This window comes from Cuculus canorus, chromosome 13 (genome assembly GCF_017976375.1).
Source record: "Cuculus canorus isolate bCucCan1 chromosome 13, bCucCan1.pri, whole genome shotgun sequence".
Classification (NCBI taxonomy): domain Eukaryota; kingdom Metazoa; phylum Chordata; class Aves; order Cuculiformes; family Cuculidae; genus Cuculus; species Cuculus canorus.
Window position 1 is genome coordinate 7,558,557 of NC_071413.1, and position 20,865 is coordinate 7,579,421.

The 20,865-nt window shown below is 38.9% G+C and overlaps 1 protein-coding gene across 4 annotated transcripts in view; it reads left to right on the forward strand.

Annotated features, from left to right (window-relative positions):
• The first annotated feature begins 261 nt into the window (after positions 1–261).
• Positions 262–20,865, forward strand: part of KCNG4 (potassium voltage-gated channel modifier subfamily G member 4) — a 38,282-nt gene continuing 17,678 nt past the window's right edge. The window contains exons 1-4 of one of the 4 annotated variants that reach the window (XM_054078813.1): positions 262–655; positions 1,517–2,316; positions 18,327–18,426; positions 18,511–18,566. In XM_054078813.1, the coding sequence (XP_053934788.1) occupies positions 1,567–2,316; positions 18,327–18,426; positions 18,511–18,566 (906 nt within the window). In that variant the 5' untranslated portion in view covers positions 262–655; positions 1,517–1,566. Of the gene's footprint in view, positions 656–1,516; positions 2,317–18,326; positions 19,831–20,865 lie in introns of those variants that run through there. The other 3 variants (XM_054078811.1, XM_054078812.1, XM_009561056.2) reach the window with 3 other exon arrangements.

The window sequence follows — 20,865 nt, forward strand, 5'->3', positions numbered from 1 at the left end:
GACAGGGAAACTGCTCCTGATGAATTTGACTGGTGTCTCCAGAGCAAGTAGCTGTGGTATGACTATAATAGAAGGAGTTAATAGACATTGAAATTGTTTTATTAAGTAGGCTTGCCAGATTTTACTTATTAAACCTCATTAGTTGGAGACTGTCCTTGTACTCCATGTTCTTACCCAGTTGCTGTCTGCTGCCTGCTGAATAGACAGAGGGATGCTGGAGAGATTATTTCTAAGCCCTTCCCCCTTCCCTCTCCCCTCCTCTTCCAAGACCACACTGACAGTCCCAAGGGAAACAGAGGAGACACAGGGAGAGGGCAGGATCCACCGGCTCTCACTCAGCACATTTCACCAGAAAGACCCAGGAGTCCAGAAGAGGAGCCACCACTTACGACATTGTCTCCTTTGCAAAGGATCTATCAAGACAACATATATTATACGAATATATACAAATATTTTCCTCTTCCAGGGAAGGAGAGAAAGAGAAAAGAGACTGTGATCTCCAGAATGCGATTGTGATTTTTCGTGTAATCAATACTGTAAGATATCCCCAGGTCTTTCTGCCGGACTGTAACTCAGAGGACAGCTGATCAGTTTGCGGCATGTGTACTTCACCTGCGGGGAAGCCAGGCACCGGGCAGCAGCCCGTGCTGCGCTGGTAAGTAACTTTGGGGAAGTTTCCTTGCAATTTTTTGTGGTTCACGGATCTGGGGTAATAAGTGCCTTTGAATCTTTAGAGATTACGAACAAAATCAGGGGTTTGTTCCTGGAAAGGGGAAGTGAAGACGGGTATCTTTCAGTTGCCACCCCCAATCCCTGAGCTGGTAAAATAATTTGCTTTCAGTCTGTTTAACGAAGTTGTCCCCAGGGTAGGCAAATGTTCCCTATATCTTCTCAGTAATTTGCAGTGACACGAGACCAGGTTGACAAGAATAGTCATCACTTATACAGCACTTTACCTCTTAAAGCATTTTACAACCATCTACTACCTAATCCTTGCAATACCCCCCGAGATGCAGGAAACACAAGCGTGTAGTGAAAGGAAGAGAAATTGCAATCTGAGCATTCACGTTAAAGCAATTAAGAACTTCACATCGAGCTGATGGCAGGTAATTGACAACTCTGACTCTAATAACTATTAAGCAGCTTAGTTGAGTTATCATGTATTTAAAGGTTTATAGAAATAAGAAAGCAGGCACCAGAAAATGCAACAATCTAATGATGAGCAAGAGAAGAGACCGATCTGTTCACACTCAGATTTGCAGGCATCCAACCCTTCGTGATAATTATGAATGAGGCTTTAGCTCTCCGCTGTGTCTGTGTGTTGCCAGACAACCAATGAGGCTGCAAAGCAAATCGCATTCACAGGCTGCAGATTTCTGCCAGAAGCATAGAGGTGACTTTTACTTACAAAACAGCCACTCATTAATTTTGTGATTTAGGAAAGTAGCCTGACACACCTTCTCTCTTGCAATAACCTCTATGTTTTCTCCTCCTTCCCATATCTTTTGGCTGACAGATAACCCTGCTCTGATGCCATTTTGGATGTCCCAGTGAGAACTCTTAGAGATGCCTATTCTCTCCAGAGGCAGTGACCAAGACTATAGTAACATTAGCTACACTTCTTGTAATTCCTTGAGCCACTTCTTTCCTGTCTCCGTTGAAACCCCTACTGTCAAAGGGGTCCATTACCAAAGAGCCAGGAGGATTTACCGTCCTGATCAAGTCTCTGCGGTCGATCTAAAATCAGAGATCATGATAAATGTTGGAGGCATGAAGTACCTGCTACCTTGGAGTACATTAGATGAATTTCCCCTGACCAGACTGAGCAAACTTAAGTTTTGCAGCAGCTATGAAGAAATAATTCAGCTGTGTGACGATTATGATGAAGACACCCATGAGTTCTTCTTTGACAGGAACCCCAATGCTTTTGGGATGATTGTCAGCTTTCTAGCAGCAGGGAAGCTGATGCTCTTAAGAGACATGTGTGCCTTGTCTTTTCAGGAGGAGCTGAGATACTGGGGGATTGAGGAATCCAACCTGGAGAACTGCTGCTTTCGAAAACTATTTCAAAAACTGCAAGAGTTGGCTGAGGTACGCAAAGAAGAGGAGCTCCGGACGAGCAAAGAAGCTACATGTGTCTTGGATGAGAAAACCAAATTTGGACAGTTTATGAACAGACTCAGAGATATGGTAGAAAATCCACGATCAGGACTCCCAGGCAAAGTCTTTGCTTGTCTCTCCATTCTTTTTGTGGCCACCACAGCTATAAGCCTTTGTGTTAGCACAATGCCAGACTTCAGAGCTGAAGAAGACAGGGTAAGTCCTTTTTAACTAGCCTAATTACAGAATTAAAAGAAAATTGTCTGTCTTGCTAAGCATAAATCATTAAAAAGATAAAAAGATACAGAAAATCCATAGTTCTGAGCTTCAAAACTGTCACTAGTAATGAAGTGGTCTATAACAGAAAATGCAAGAATGGCTTACATTACGTTTATCAAAGTTAAATTTAATTAAGAGTAATATTAAAAGATATTTTACTACTTGTCAGCTAAAATACAGGAAAGAGCATCTGTACAGAAAAGATACTGCAGCTCTTTACTGCAGCACTGTTTTTCCTTCTTAAGAAGCAGTTGCTAGTGTAAGTTATACTAACTTGTTAGTACTGAGACTCCCAAACTTACACGGTGGAGTTTTGTCTTCAAACACTCATTTGGACATACCAGCTAAAGAAATGTTTTCCTCTGACATCTTTACTCTTAAAACCAGCCAGATGTTTTCCCTTCTGATAACGAAGTCAAATCTTTAAATAGGAAGAAGCAGTCATTAATTTTTCCCCAAGAAATTTACATTTCAATAGCTGTGCAAGCATTAAAGGAGAGATACATGAACATCTACTGTTTGCAGATACTGATACTTAAAGCTGTGCCTCCAAAAATCATAATTCCATGCTGACAGAATTCTCTATTTGCCCACATATATATGTACACATTTTAGGAGTGATGCCAAACACTAGCTGAACTGTTAACTGCATTTAAATCCTTTTCAAGTCACTCATTCACAGTAATTCAGGGCAAATAAATCAAGCCTGTATCATACGTGAAGAGTCTTCTCTATAACATTGCTGTGAATAATTCAGCATTTTAAAGATTTATTATTCTAATAAAAAATGGAGGGAAGTAACAACCCAAAGTTATTTCAGATGTAATAATGTCAAGATCTATCAAATAACCTTGACTAATCTCTTTAATGAATCCTGCATTTCATTTGCAAACTGCCCTTACAAAAGTTTTGAGGAAATCCAGGTCAGAAACTCCCTGCCCCAACCACTGCTATAAGATAAGCAGCTCCTCAGAGTATTGTATATCAGTGAATAAAGCCATTTTTCAATTTATAGTACAGAACACAGCACGCACGATACAAAAATCTGTACATATTTTATTGCTCAAACAGTAATTCAAAGCAGCACAGCCATGGTGAAGATACGTGATATTTGATGTCTCTCAATAAAACTAAGGACTGCACCGAAGGCTGAAATTTAAGATCATTCCCTGTTCCATTTAACCCCTTGACTATTAACTTACATTTGTATAGGAAGACTATTACCTTTCAGTAATAAGTCTGGTGCTCTTGCTGCCTTCCACAACTATCACTTTTGGCAGGAAAAACAGTAACACTGTTCCAATGCTTCTTCCAAGGCAGTGCTTTAAATATAGAACACCCTTCTTGCAGCTAGATGCAAAAACATTATAAACTCTGCTCTAGAAAGTCCTTCCTATTAACTTTGTTAATGGAAGTAGCCCTGTGCATTTGATCTTAATTCCCCAACCAGTGCAGAAAAAGAATTACTTTTATAAATACTTTTCATGCAAAAAAACCAAGCACATAATGTTTCAGAGCTCAGCTAGGTGTAATGTGTTGTGTGTTTTAAAAATAATTAACCATATGTTAGAAAGGGGATCATGTGGAGGGGTGTTAAGTATATCTGGTAGTTGCAGGGTAGCTGCTGCTCCTGAATTTCCTATAAAACACGGATGACGTTACTACTTTAAAAACAAGCAACCTAATTGAAACAAGCTCAGAAGTACATTTTAGCTAGAAGTAGAAAAATAACTCCAAGAACTTAACTGACTAAAAATACTACCTCTTGGTTACAGCTGAGTCATACCCAGGTAAATTGCAACTCTCCTTTGATTTGTAATCAAAATTGTTCAGTGCCTGAAAGTGATTTGAAGATAGGGCTGCATTTGTGTCACCAATCTGGGATAGGCATGTAGAATCTGAAATTTTGGCTCTTTGGACTGAATATAACCGTTACACAATATTTGTTGCTCAGTGACAAAACCAGTCAAATTCCTCCAATAAAGTTTCTAAACAACATGTAATTCCACGCCTGAGTTCAAAGATGTCCTATACTGAGGTTTATTCATTTCTGAGTTAAATCTTGGCAAGACATCTATGCATAAACACTCTTATAAGTACCACAATGATCCATTTTCCAATGTCACTAACACTGGAAATTGAATTTAACCATTCTGAAATACAAATAAAAAAGGCTTTACCTCTGATGCATATGTACCACTCATGAGTCCTTTTTCTCATCACAGCCACATTCAGAGAGTGAGAACTGGCTGGACTCCAGCTCAAAGAGAAGGATCAGAGTCAAAAAAAAAGGAAAAATTAAAAAGAAAAGTAACGCAAGGTGACTTCCACTTCACTCAGAAGCTTGGCTGATCCCACCCTGCAGGCACATGATATCACTTGTCCTTTTAGCAGTTACTAAACCAGAAAGGAGAATAGCTGTCTGGGCAGGTAGAAGAGCAAACAGGAGTCCTCACCATCCGAGGGAAAGTAAAAACTCCGGTCTCTGGGAGAGGGATGGCAAGGAGCCAAGGCAAGAGCATCTGCACCAGGGAAGCCCAATCACCCTGGCAACCAGAGGGGAGGGAAGAAGCTGTTTCTATGGGCAGCTGAAAAGGGAGGGGGGTGTTAGCTTAGGAACAGAGATGAAAGTAAAATAGAGAATGAGTTATCATAACTGATACCATGCACACACTCTAGAATATGTCAAATGACATTTAGGAACATTCTCATTAGAGATATGAAAACAAAACCATAGACAGATGGGCAAACTGTTCTGTAGCTATATATCACATAAGCATCTATTGTGAATCCCAGTCCAGAGGAAACAGCCCCAGCCAAAGGAGGCCAAAAGTTCAGGAAAACTCTAGAGCAGTAAATATACAGCTTTAGCAATCTCAAGTTAAAATCTGACCATGAAACAGATATACAAAAAGGTTTGTCATACATGATGCTAAGGAAAGAGTACTCATTAGGAACAAATAATGTTATTTGGGCATAAAACAACTGAAATGTCACATCCCTCAATGGCAACACATCCTTATCTAGGATATTTGTATCTGTTCTTCATGGAGACCAAACTGTCTTCAGTAAGGAAGCAAATACAGTATCACCAAAATGTAGTGATCAAGGCACAAGAAGACAGAAAAGAGACATATTTGGAGGTGAGGAACTCTGTTTATTATTGATCTGAATGGATAGATAGCCTGAGAGAACTACAAATCTGACTCAGAGACCATATATATATAGGATAAGAAAGCTGAAATGACAAAATTTACCAGTATTTCCTACCAATGAAGGAATTAAGACCATCCCACTAGAGACGAGGCAAAAGTCCCATCAACGTCCCCAGAAAGTCCAAGTCGCATGTAAGAGTTACAAACAGACTCCTAGAGGCGTATCTGAAATAGTCACTACTCAGCATATGTAACCCAAAGGAAAAAACATAATTATACCACATAACTACAGCATAAAACCACCACGGAATATCTTGAACAGGGAGACTGACTTGAAGCACTCTGCGGATTTTCTTTAGGAAGAGTTTTTTCTTTAACGAGTCCCTAAAATTGGCCTCCTCCAGAGAAATGACTCAGTAGAAAGGATACAGCAAGGTCTTTTCTTCAGAAAGGCAAGCAAATTAAGGTCACAGGGGGAAAGAAGAAAAAGAAACGTCAGACATTTCCATTTTCATTTGCTGTTCCTCAGTGCTGGTAAAACCAAAATCTTTCTGTCACTGTGTAGACGGCTCCCAACTGATCGCATGTACGTGGTGTTATCTCTGTGGTTTAAGACAGAAAGAAGTGTCTGTTCTCGCTTCTCTCTTCTCCAGTGATCAGCGAGCGGTCAGACTTTGTTACTACTAATTCTTGTATTTACCTTTAACTGACCTTGAGAAACTTGCGATTGCTTTTTGTATTATATGTAGCCCAATGAAACATAACTGATGTAACTGCAACCAGTATTGTCAGATCTAATGATTTTTATCTTGAAACCTAGAATATTCCTTTTTTTAAAAGCTCCCACACTTGGGTTAATTCGATTATGTGAAGATGTAATTCCTTTTAAGAGAGTATGTTTCTAGTCTCTGGTCATACTGAAAATCCAGAAAACACAAACAGAGGAAAAGAACCCAGTACCTAATGCACAAAACCATTTTTTAATTATTTTTTCATCCTACACCATTAATCCGGAAGCCTTGACTTAACGTTTTTCAACGTTTGATGTTGCTGATGCTGTTTGTATCATACTTCACCTGGACTATTTCGCTTCTACACTAGAGGAAAATACTAAGAAACAAATTTTCTTTAGAAGGGGGGTAATTTTACTTTATAGGGGAAAAAAGCCAATTCTTTGGTCTTACTGTGAAGAGAAGGAAAATCAAGGAAGATATTTGTTTCATCAGGGTTACCATTGCCACAATTAATTGTGTTAATTATAAAAATTCAAATTGACTTCTATCTAGCCATTTCAGTGAAAATATGCTTCCAAGAGGTATATCTTCAATATTTAAGCTATTAAAACCATTACAAAGACATTCAAACATAAAGCTCCAACTCTGTCCATAACTTGCTGATAACATTAAATATCTATAGCGTACTTATTAAACGGAAATCCTAAGAACTTGGGAGTGACTGAAGGAGATAACGATCCCTATGGAGAGCATCACTGAGAGATGTGTAAACCTAGTTCTGCTGCTCATGTAGTCTTCAAAGATAAGACACTTCATTAAACCATAATTTGGACAACTGCTAGAAGCAATCACCTTTGGTAAATTGAATATGACAGCCTGGTTTTGACAGATACTGCTGGCTACCGTTTTTATAGCTTTTAAATAAGGTGCTCTAAATATTGATCAGAAGAGAATTTTCTAGCTGATTAGCCAGGGCAAAACGGTTCCTGCTGAAAAATATCTTTTTCAATGGCTAGTACTGAGTACTAAGAAAGAAGTGGGGGACTACTCAAAATATATTTGAGAAGTAGGACTATTTCACAATAACTTGGTGTTCAAACTTACCTTCTGTCACAAGCATACATCCCACAAAGCGTGGCCCAGAATGACTTGCTCTACTGCAAAGAGATTAATGAAACTCTGCCTTTCAAAAACACTTGCAGTGCTCATTTAAAAGTGTAAAACTATAAAGGCATATGTGTACATGCCTTACTATAAATATATTGATATATACATGGCTTGAAATCACTTGGAACAAAATAAAGCTGGATGTGCTTTAGTTTTATTACATCTGCTCTGTATATTTTTCTGGGTTCTTATCAGAACACTTACCACAGAGACTCACTCTCCTAAACTATGTAGTCACATAGTACAATTCTGATTTCTTCTAACCATTTGGATCAGCAATGAAAGCATTGCAGCATTTTAAAGTCTGGAAATGTGCATCAATGATGCACCAAAAACCTCCCAGCCTACTAGGTGAACTCAGCACGGTAGAACTCAGCTAACTTAATTGCTTGGTCGATTGAATTAGTTAAACTAATAACAATTGAAGAAAGATGTAAGGAATAAGATGCCATGAAACAACAGAAATTAGAATATTCAAGTCTAGGACTTTATTATACATAGAAATTACTGCCTTATGGGATCAGCCTTTTTTTTTGAGGTTTGCATATCCATTCAGTAATGTCAAAAGCTTTGACCTTGAAATTGCACCATTATATTAAGACTCTAATTTCATAGATCTGCACTAGCAGTAATCAGCCAGAAACAGAATTGCACATTTCAGCATTAAATCTAATAAGTGCAACTTTGCTGACATTACTTAAGCCCTTCTCTACATAACCAAAAAGGGATACCAGTGGTGGGTAGACACTGCTCAACATCTGTGTTTCAGCTTGCCCTCGCCGCCACAGAAAACAATTTTCTTTAGAAAGTTCAGACACTACTTCAGTAAATAAAAGGATTTAAAATGCTGGACCTTGTACTGGCAGAGCCAATGTTCAGAAAGTGCAATTAGACATTATTAGTTTGCCTTATGTTCATCCAGTTTTGGCTGTATCCCAAAAACACTAAGTCTCCTGGCTTTGCACGCTATCCTAGGGGGACACCCAGCTGTTCCAGCTGCTCTGCACTGGGCAGTCAGTCAACTGCTATTCAATGTGCCAACACATGTGCTCCTCACTGGGAACCATGCTTTCTTTTCACTTTTGCTGCTTTCAAGTTTGTAATATTTACAATAGGAAAACTCCTGTTTACTGTCCTCACTTGACTCATCTCAAGCAGCTCAGAACAGATGATTAATTAATAAATTACTTCTTTGGGAAGATGGGTATTTCCTGTGAGGGAAGCACTCTATCTTTGGAAAACACTACTTGAAATCAATGCATCCTCCAAGTTCATAGCAATAATGCATCAAGTATTAAAAATAAAACACCACCCACGTTTGTATGTGTTTTAGAATTACCTCTGTGACTATGATAGAAATCTTTGAGGATTCTCCAGTCAAATTCGCAATCTGGTATTTTAATTCTGAGCACATCTAATTGCTAATTTCATTGCAGGATCAGGGCTATCAACTGCATATGTTGTGTTTATTCTCAGCGTGAGCACCTCCTGTTAGCACTAGTATTTTCCCTTACAATAGATTTAACCTTATTTGGGACCCAGTGTACACCCTGTACTGCACAGGTACAATAACAAGTAGTTTCTGCTCCAAAGACCTTATAATGCAGCGAGGAAAGAAGCAGAGAAGAAACAGTAATAGGCCAAATGATGCGAACTGCACAAAAATCAGAAATTGAAGGTCATCCTCCTAAGTCTCTAAATACCTTGTCATTTTGACTATATTGATCTTCACAGTCAGAAAATCAAGTCTGTTAAATTTCTTACCAGAAAAACAAGAACAAGATAATACTCCCACATCTTTCTCCTAACACAAACACTCGGAGGTGACCAATTGGTCTAAATCAAATTCACATTCTTCAGACTGATTCTCGCAGTGTTTGTAGAATAAGAACCCAAGCTTAAAAGTTAATAGAAATATTTTATTTTAGTTACAATTCTGCCCCAAAGGAGATAATTACGTGCTGGATACAGAGCTAATAATTTCCTTCTATGTTCTTTCTAGTGTCCACATTAATAAAATCCCAATATTAGCTTAGTTTCCTCAAATGTACTAGTTGGTGTGAATGCTTTCATATGTCCAGGTTTCTTTCCCATAAAGCAAAGTGAGTAGGGAACTGTTCCGTGATCAGAATATGCAGCACTGCTTTAACAAGCTCATCGTTCTGTAAATCAGGTTATAGCCTTTCTCAGCAGGCTGCAAACCTTTTGATTTTATTGCATCAGTCTGTAACCATAAATCCAAGTACTGAAGTGATCCATAACACAGGGTTTTCAAGTTCTCTCTAACCATCATTGGATTCAGCAGAGCATGGTTTAATTATTCAAACAACAGCAGCAATGCGGTTGCAGTGATTCAGCAGTACCTGCAGCACTGCAGCTGGACCCCACAGCTCCAGGTACACAAGGAACACAGACTGGTACAAAACATCCTAGCAGAGTCATCATTTTACAGCCAAAAGGGATCTCTCCCCTGCATCTGTTCATTTCCTGGAACAAGAACAGCCGGGAGCTGGTTAGCTATCTCAGTCACTACACCGTGGTCTTGATTTGCCTCACTACTCTCTACACTTGTAGCCTCATCTGGTAGACCCACCACCTTGGATTTGTTGACAGGGAAGAGCAAGAACCAAATCTTGGTTTTTTCCCTACTACCTTAGCTTGCATCTCTTTCTACAGAGAGAATTGCCTGGGAAGAAGCTGTAGACCAGAATGCACTGCCCATGTAGAACCTCGAGAAGTGCAAAAGGCTGAAAAACAGCACCCTGCCCAGGAAATGTCAGCCTTAGGCTTAAAAAGGAAAATTCCTGTGAGATTTGCTTCTAAATCCTCCAGAGGACTCAATGTTTTTTTTTTGTCCGAGTGGGCCAAAAGGCCAGGCGGCAAGAAGAGCAGGTCTTGCTGAGATAAGCCCCTCTACTAAGTTTTGGCCAGCACAAGCAGGCAGAAGGCTGGTTGATAGCCACAATACAGACTGATCCCATCTGCTACCACTTCAGTGGACACTGGCCTCTGTCCACAAAACAGCATTTGGATCAGAAGGAATGATCTGAGCAGTAACTGGCTGTGCTTGAATGTGCCAAATAAAATCTGGACATGTCAGGGTAAGTTTAGCAATGTGAATTGTGACCTTGCATCAGTCACGCTGCCAGGCACATTTCTGGTAAGAAAAATGCTGTTCTGGCAGCCTACCCTTTAGAAAACAGGTCCAGAACCTATGTTTAAGCAAACTCTCCTTTAGAACTCAAATAGGAGTCTGAACCAATAAGAGTTAAGCATATCACTTTATGAGTTCCTTCTCCAGTTTGTTTCGAGACTGTTTAGTATGGGTGACTGAACATCAAAACAGCCTTTACTCAGATGCAATCACTACTGCATCTAGGGTGGATTTAGCTGGGAAGAGGTTTGAGATCCTTTCTGTCCACTGCTCATTTGTTTTATGATGATGAGCCAAGTTTCCACAAACATGCCCCAGGAATAACAGTGATTGCATTCAATGGGTCAATCGTGACCTCTAGCTGGGTTCAAGGACTTTCATTAGCTTGGCTTTATAAATAACACTGCTTGCTTTTCTCGTAGGTATGCTGTATAAGCAACACATACACACATTGCTGATGTAAATGTTGATTTCCACACTAAAGCTTTGAAAATATCAGGCTCTTTATGGATGATGTGATCTGAAATAATCTGATGTAGCAGCACTTATTAGCAAAGTGTACCACAAACATTGGTGCAACTTCTGCCCTGTAACTAGGAAATAGATTGTTTGACACAGGAAACACATGAAATCACTAGTGTGTTAACTTGCAAATATAGAAAGAAGATCATGAGAAATGCCACTGGTTTGCCTACCTTACATCTCAGACTCCATCCCATTTATAGATTGTGTGAAGTCAAATTACACAGCAGAGAAAACAGGTTAAGATTGCTGCCAATGAACTTCCACTTAGAGTCAGTCTCACCAAGGGCAGAAAGTCAGTACCTATCCAACTCGTATTCTAACACAGCTGCAGCACTGCATTTCAAATATAATGAGATTTTTTTTCCCCTCATTTTTATCTCAGAACAGGAGAAACTTTGCATGCCTCCATCTGATATTTTCAGATTGTTTCGGTTCCCTTTTTTACTCTCCAGATATTGCCTAAGGACTTATTTGTTGTTTTTTTTTTTTCTTTTTAAGAATCAGTAATAAAACATGAAGAGTCCACAGCCACAACATAGAGCAGGCAGGGATATAATAACCCTTGTTCGGGAAAGCGCCAGACTTCGCTAGTCTGCTGCTAAGTAGTCAGCCACTATCTTGCCATCAGAATTGTGCCACTGATTTCCACGGTGCTCTGCAAGGATTAGAAAGAACAGATCTGTTCCAGATGATACCAGTGATGGACCGGAGGTAAAACCTGAAACCCTTTCTATCAGTGTGCAACACAGCCTTCACGGCTAACAGGCCGGACAGACTCAGGTTCAAACACTCAGAATCCTCAAACCGTTTTATAAGTTTATACCAAACTGTGCAAGGTGCAAAATATAAGTTGTCACTCTGTTTTGTGTTTGCTTCAGCTTTTTTGAGAAAACAACTTAAAATGGACTAAAGGGTAAATATCCACTGCAAAAGGTATTGGAGTTTATCTTTGGCAGCAAAAAATGAATTAGCAGATCAGGTAACAATTCAGAACAAGTTGTCCAGAGTATATTTTAATTATGAAGTGTTTTGGAGTACAATCAAGTGGGACGAAAATGGTCAACACAGCAGATTCTGAAGGCCCAAGAATAGTTCCTTGGTGTTTTCATCCAGTTATCTACAAATAATATTTTTTGCCCTTGTCTAGAAAATGTAACAAAGTGAGCTGCATTTGAAAAACAAGGTATATAGACAAAATATATATTCCACAGGGGAAATTCTGATCCAGCCTTCCTGGGCATTGCTACAAGTACAGATGCACTTAACAATATTTTCCCTAGATGAGATTTATCTCTCTTGTAAGATAGGTTAGTGCAGCATAACTTTGAGATCTGGTTGTGTTTATTATCCTAAATGTCATTATGACTTAACAACGTCTCCTGGTAAAGTAAGAGAGCACTTTGGCAGGAAACTTAATTTATTTTATCTTGTGAGTGGCACATATCTCAAGTCCACTTAGCCTGAATTCACAGTCAGTGAATAGACTACTCTTCTGTACCCTCACTTGTGCAATTCAGGTCTGAGATTTAGGTGGCACACATTACCCTGCCAGCCCTGGTCTCAGAGGTGCTGAATTCCTGAACCTCAGATCCTTGTGAAAAAGGTACTGCGAGAAAGCTGCCGTGACACTTGCCAGAGTCACACAATTTCTCACTACTAGAAATGTTACATTCCGAGCATTGGCCCTACATAGATCCAACATGCTTAAACTTCTGTAAGGACTGCACAATAAAAAGCAAAATTTATTGACTTCTTCTTTAAAGAGAAATATAAATTTCACCATATAAGGCTACAAGTCACCCGCCCTTTAGAAAACTGCAGTCTCACTCCCTTCTATCTCAAAAAGGAAAAGGGACAGAAAAAGGCATTAAGGATGGAATGACTTCATGCAAGGACAGTGGCAGGCAGAATTCCTCAGGATAGAAATAAGCTACAATAGTGGCTGCAACAGAGGTCTACAAAACCACAAATGACAGGAAATGAGTAAGTGTCAATCGAGCAGCCAGCATCCCTCCCAGGGAGAGTAATGGGGACCTTCTTCAAAGCAAAGAGAGTCTCCATGCAGTATGCAATAGACAAAAGAATGGCCAAACTATAGAAGAGCAACTCAGTTTGCTTACATGAACATCACCTTCAGCTCTGGAGGTAAATAAAACCTGGAAGATTTACCTTGGGCATCTGGAGGTAAATAAAACCTGGAAGATTTGCCTTGGGTATCTGTCTTCTCGGGCCATTGGAATAGGGCACTGGGCTCAGTGGACTCAGTATTGCTTTTCTTATATTTTATTATGAGCCTATTTTTTTATATAGAAAAAGATAAGTTAATAGAAATACCCTAAAATGAACAATTTTACTGTAACACTATAAACATTCCAGTGCATAAGAGAACCTACAAAAATGAGCCATTCCGTCTTATAGCAGAAGGCAATAATGAAAAGGAAGCATTATTAAGCTTATTACCTCTGGTAGTACAGGAGTTTGAAACAGCCACTTTGCTTCTTTGAGGTGGTTTATAAGTTTAAGAAATCACTCAATATTTCAGGCATCAGGCTCAGTAAATATCTTTTTACGTACAAAATATTGTTTCCTTCATTGCTGAGCCAAATGCTCTTTTCATACATAAGATCAATACCAGAGACTCATTTTATTACATTTATAGAACACATTATAGAATTTCAGCTGGAGACAAGTTCCATCAATCCTGATAAATTCTTACATTGTTGAAAAGTAAATTTGCAGCATGAATAGAGTACGAAGAATTAGATACTCACTCACCACTGGCTTTGTGATAACTATTCTCCTGTCAGAGTTGACGATAGTTTGAGTACTGATTGATGTAACAGTAGTGTAAAACACGTCAGAGAGTTTTGTTACAAAAAAAAAGCACTCAAAATATGTTGAGGTAAGTTATAAAAACCCCTCATATTCACAGTGAACACCATGCTGGCTTAAAGCTTTTATAGGTTCTATAAAAAGTACACTATGGTACTTTGGGTGAGAAAATGCAGTCAGGAGGAGAAAAATGTCAGTGACAAATTTGACTCAAAAACCTGAAAATAAAAGTTCAGAATTCTGCTCTAGTTAATGTCGAGGTCAAGAGAGTGAATTGTTTTGTTTTGCGTTGGCAGACATGGATCATTAGAATATCCTAAATGTGCTTGCTTTTGTTCATAAAGAGAAAATATATGGAACCTGTTGTGGCACATAATCTCCTTATTGGTCATTTATAAAACAATCTATCATAGATGAGATTATATGGCCCATAATTTGATGGTTCACTGACAGTAAGTAACATCTGATGGAAATTTGTAAACAACAGCTAATTTGAAACCTACCACTGAGAAACAGGCATCTATATTTCTGTAATTGTATTTGAAGCCAGCATGTCATTCTGCCTTCTCTTTGGATAACAGTAGAACATAAAGCACTCTGAGGTCTAAAATCATCAAAAAAATAAGAAAGAAATTGGCTTTGGTATTAAATATTTCCTCTTTTTCCCCTCTTATCATTCCAGTATTTTCTGCTTTTGAACAGAATGTTTAAAATTTTAAAGAATCTTCAAAAAAACTGACATTAGAGAGGGATATTCTATATAAACCGTGTGCCATATTATATAAAACATACAAAAATTTCTAATGCATTAAAAATTCACATACAAACTAGCTGGATGAAATATCTCCCAATGTGAAATCAATGAACATGTTATTAAATCCCATAGAGCCAGGGTCTTACACTACCTTTCCAGATTCTTCTGATAAAGAAATCAGCAGACAGGCAGAGAAAACGGCTTGGAAATTTCTGCAGATGTTTTATATGGTTTCACTAAATCACGGTACATCTACACTTTGTAAAAGAAGGAAATTGTCCCGCTGCAAGGAGGTAGCCCAGCTGCATCATTTGTAGGACTCAAGTTTAGTCATCTCCATACGGAATTACTGTGCTACACGGATAAATCAGTTCTCTCAGAGACACGGGGCTGGTTTTGCTGCATGCCCGCATGTACTATAGGCATGTCTGAAGCAAACACATCCACACAGAGACTGTGCTATTGTCACTCTTTTGTTTCCTGCTGCAGAAAAAGGTCTGAATCATATGAAAACATATCTGAAGCGTCTCCTGCAAAGTACATAAAAAAGACAGTGTGCTAACAGAGGAGAATTCACTGCCCTTTACGTTCACAACTAGGCACAAAGGAGAAATAAAATGCACAGTAGCATTCCTGTAAAGTCCAATTTGAAGGATGCTTTTCTGAAAAAAAAGGAAAGATGCGTTTAGAAAGCTGACTGCACAAATCGCTTTCTCTAAATGTATGTAATTTTCCATAGGGAATACTGAAGCAACCAAGGATGGCAAGAAGAAAAAAAAATTCCCAATCAGGCCTTACAATGCTACACCTTGAGATTTCACACTCAAAAGGCGCCCTAGAAATTAATGGTTAAAACTTCCAGCAAACAAGATTTCTTGTATTTTCCAAGGAAGGAACAGTGAAAGCTACATGATGATCTGACAGCAATGTCACTTGTAAATGTATAAATGTAAATAAGTAACAGATGTACTGGAAATTTAGCCCAGTTAACAAAAAAATAAAATAAAACTTAATGTGAACAATGAATAATTCACAGGCCACATCATTAGAGTGACTACAGGCAGGTGTGTGCAGGGTCCAGGCTGCACTGTACAAGTAATTTACAACTCTGAGAAAGTGAACACTACATCACACAACCACTGATTGCAAGGAATCTCATCAAGTCAAGTCAGCAGCTCTGCAAATGTCAATGCGCTACTCTAGGCACTGCCATGGCAATGACTTTAACCGATGATATAACTTGATGCTGTACATGTTAACTGTACCAGGGCAAAGGCTTCATTACCTTTTATGATGTTTACTTTAAGAGATAAACTATAATCTTGACATCCTACTGTGCAGAAAGAGGAAAAATCCCAAACATTACTACAGAGCTACATTGTTCTGAGGCTTAGATGGGGTAAAATATTCATAAGGGATATGTTTTCTTTTTACCTGGGGAACCTCAGATAGCCAATAATATAAACACTGCCCGAACAAAAAGATTTGTTATTCCCAGTAACAACAGCAACTCTATCTCAAGGGACGCTCTTAAAAACCAGCACTACATTGCAATGCGGAGGGTAACCAAATGTTGGCAGTAAGTTTAATTAGCAGTAGCGGTATGTGTTTCCTGTGGTGTATTTAATCAATACTGCTTGTGAGAGCTGACTGAGAATGGAGAACACTGCATGAGGAACTGTTCCTTTGAATAGCTTCATTTTGGAGAAAGGCTATCAGGAAAGACACAGCAGCCTTGACTTCATTCTACAGAGGCTACAAAAAAGCCTTTCATGAACCAAGGGTCTGCAGTTATTCCTTAATAACACACAGCCATTCTGCTCTCCCAAAAGAAGGTTCTTTCTCTGCAAGGATCCTCCCTCACCATCCCTAATTCTCTTTGATCTTCTGCAGTTGTGAACATCTCAGAGATGCAAGTCCTTGTTCAGCAAGAATACAACGAGAATAACTTTGCTAAGCCTTCACATACCAAAGTTGTAGTTGGAAAGAGCTATTTGCTAAATATTAATTCTTAAGCAGCTTAAAATTCTAAAGTGAAATTACTGCCCTCAACATTCACGTTTTGTTGAACACACAGTGATAACCCAAATTCTGAGTTCAGACTGGAATTTCAAAGAGTTGTGATACTAGTCAATTCCTTTCCCTGGCTCCCAGTTACAGTTGAGATTTCTCATCTTCAACACAACACCCAAATCCTATACACTTTATATGCCAATATTTTGATAATGAGCTCAGCAAAGAAAAGCGCACAAAGCTGCTCCAAAGTCAGAGTCCGTGAAAGACTTAAGTTCACTTGAGCTGGTTTTGGATTAGAACTGCCATTCAAGTATTTGCACCAATGCAAGAATTAATGTAAATTGCAGTGTGCCACCATGCAAATATCATGCAAGTATACATTGGGTGACATTCTTCAACAAACATTCACAATGCTTAAGAGCAAAAAATATCAGCATTAGTTCAATAACAAGACTAGGTTTCTTAAGAACTTATTTTCTGTAGGGGCATTTATCCATAGGATGGACAGGGCAGACAAGAAAGTGGTGAAATCAGAATTTGAAAAGAATACATTCCTTTCTGGCGCAGGTGCCCACCTGCTAAGCAGAATATTCTGCTTTCATGGCTAGTTCTCACCTTCTATAAGGCAAAAAATGGTGGATAGACCTGGTTTGTTTTCTGCCAGTTGGAATAAAGTAAGCAGAGGCTGCACATATGAAGGAGGTAACATGTACACCTCAATCCCTGCGACCAATGTGTCCAGCTGTTGGGTCTCTCTTTGGATGGAGTTAATCTAGTGGCTGCCCATCACTGGAGCACAAGTTTCTTGCTTAATCAAATAACTACAAGTTAACATTTGCCTCTTCGTTTAACTGGAATAGGCCAAATGAGGTTTCATTTTTTTAAGCTCAGCTCAGGAAAACAAAAAATGTGAATCCAAAGTATCTAAAGTACAGCAATTGCTTAGATAACAAAACCAAGAAAGTACTGCTCATAGCACATGGCCTTAATACTAGTAGAGGATTTTTCAAGGCAAGTTTCACCTTCTGGGTGGGTATTAATTTTCCTTTATATTAAAGCATTCATGTGTACAGAAAGAAACATAATTTGTATATGGCATAATTGAGCCAAGGATCCAGATGACTTAATGAATATCACTGAACTACTATTCCTGCACCAGAGCACATAGCACTTGTGAAAACACCATGCATCGAACAGCACCAGAAGTTTACAGAAACATTCAAGCATTAATCTTTTTTAGAAGAGAAAATGATTTTTGTATAGGCTTAGAAACCAGTAAAGTTTAAATTTGTGTTGGAGAGCAGAAAGTGGGACTTACTTTAGACTTGCAGGCTGCACACCAAGATTTTATGCAGAGAGTAATTTTATTCAGATTGGAAGAAGCAACATAATAAAAACAAGCAGGTTGCTATATCCATTCATTCAGATATTTCACGTGCTCATTAACATTTATACACCATTGAAAGACTGCTGCCATACAACTACTGCAAACTCAGATTCGTTCATTTCTGATACCAATGACTGCAGCAGATACATATTGCTTCTTCCTTATTGTTTTCAGATGCTGGTTCACAGACTGATCTTTTATTTCCCTTTTTGTTTTCTGTCAGGGCGAGTGTTCCCAAAAGTGCTATTATGTCTTCGTCATAGAGACCGTCTGCGTGGCTTGGTTTTCCCTGGAGTTCTGCCTCCGATTCATTCAGGCAAGGAGTAAGTGTCAGTTCTTCAAAGGACCCCTAAATATCATTGACTTCGTGGCTATTTCACCCTATTATGCTTCCCTCATCTTCTCAGATAATGACTCAAGTGAGGAGGACGACAGGCCAAGCAGTAACACATATTTGGAGAAGGTTGGTTTGGTGCTACGGGTTTTACGTGCCTTGAGGATCTTGTATGTAATGCGCCTTGCCCGACACTCCTTGGGCTTGCAGACTTTGGGCCTCACAGTTAGGAAATGCACACGGGAATTTGGGCTGCTTTTACTTTTCTTATGCGTGGCTGTCACTCTGTTTTCTCCTTTGGTCTATCTTGCTGAGAATGAATCTGGGAAGGTGCTTGAATTTACAAGCATACCTGCTTCTTACTGGTGGGCTATCATTTCCATGACCACTGTAGGGTATGGAGACATGGTACCACGGAGTGTTCCAGGCCAGATGGTGGCTCTCAGTAGCATCCTCAGTGGGATTCTCATCATGTCCTTTCCTGCAACATCAATATTCCACACTTTCTCCCATTCCTACGCAGAGCTGAGAAAGGAACATGAACGATTGCAGTCTCGGCTAAATAGAGTGAAAAATGAAAATCACTCTGGTGAAAGTGATACCTTCAACGAGACAGACAGCTTGATCCTGGAGGATCAAGCATCACCAATCAAATATATTTACACAGGAAACTAAGCTTGGTTGTAAAACATTCCCAGCAGGAATAGAAATACACAATATGTATGTGAACATAATACACATGGCAAAGCAACAACATAGGTTACAATGCTATCTTTCTCTGCCAGCAAAGAAAAATAAGAGAAATATAATAAGAAACAAAATAAGCAGTCGAGCCAACGTGGCTAACACATCGTTATGAAGCTGGAAGTTTTGAGAATGTCAGAAGTCAGAGTTTATTCAATAATAAATATTCATTCTTCTCTATGACTAATAAGAATAAACGATGTCGCTGTCAGTCATGTATCTTGCTGAACACCTAATACTGAGTGAGTAACAAAACAGCTTCTGTTGGCACAAATACACTTGCTATTTTATTTGCCTTTGAGTTTCCAGTGTTCTTGCAATTAACATCTTGAGCCAAGCATTAGAATGGATTTTTTCAGGGTTTTGCACCACTGTTGTTTAAACAATGCTCGTCCACCTGGCATACAGAAGAAGCCTTGATACAAATCTGAATTCTGTATCTAAAGCCACTAATAAGCTTCAAATAAAAGCACTGTCTGTGAAAGCTTTCAAAGTTTGCCTGTAGTCAGACGATTAATCTCTAAATAACAAATTGCACTGCAATTGTATAAAATAAAGAGAATTTGCTTGAAATGCAGTTGTGGTCTGCAAACTGTAAATATTTCATACTAGACAGCAAAAGTTTTCAAATTTATTTTTCATATATTTATTTAAAATAATAATAAGGAATAAAAAAAAAATCAAGCTTACTGACCATATTCAAAAGAGTTTGTGTTATCTTTTCTACTGAATGGTGATGGCTTCTCCGGAAGGAAGAGGAAAAAATAGGGTTACTGAAAATGAGATGACATCTCAGAAGTATCCAAATGTATAAACAGCAAAGAATGAGGTGAATGATTGCCAGAGAGGCAGCGGGAGTGCTGGTCTAGAGGATCCTTCACAATTCAAGCTTTTAGACCCTGTGAATGCTGTGAAAGCATGATCTAAGACTGATATGAAGACATGAAGGCTGGAACTGACCAAACTCCTCTGGTTTTAGGGCATACGTCAGCTCACAGGTCCTTATGTAGTCCTGTTGACACCCACGGAAGTTTGACATGCTGAATTTTGGGCATGTATTTAAGTACTGAGATGAATCAAGGCCCGAATTATTTTTTTAATCAGATTTGCAGCTTTCGGTATTCCATTTCTTAAATCCCACCAAGGTTCCCATGACCTTGCAATAGAACAAAACCCAGCAAAGTGACCGTTCAGTTACACTTTTCAGCAGGCACCGTTCTTGCGTGGTACAGTGCAGTTTGGAGCCCTGAGGGTACTTCCAGGCGTTGTGACCTGTCTCTTGTGTGCACATCCAAGTACAGCCACTTGCAGAGTTATGCAATTTTATGGAGGCATTTGGGAATTTCGGTTTTCAGGTATTATCCCCGCTGCACTCCACGGCTTAAGTAGAGAAAAGCACAGTTGTTGGCATAATTTGGATCACGTGGCTCAAATTAATCTCTTGGATTTATCTTGCCATTGACCTTATGATTTAAACCAGAGAAACTGTAGTGGATTACAGATGGGATGTTCCAGCACAATTGGAACAAGTCAACACTAGATGACAGGTATTTATATTTGCCACATAAAGGATGCAAATTCTTCTGGATTTTGCATACATCCATCTGATTTTTTATTTTTATTTGTTACAATTAGCATTTACTTTTTGCCAGCAATTATCTACAGTAGGTTTATTTAGATGGTA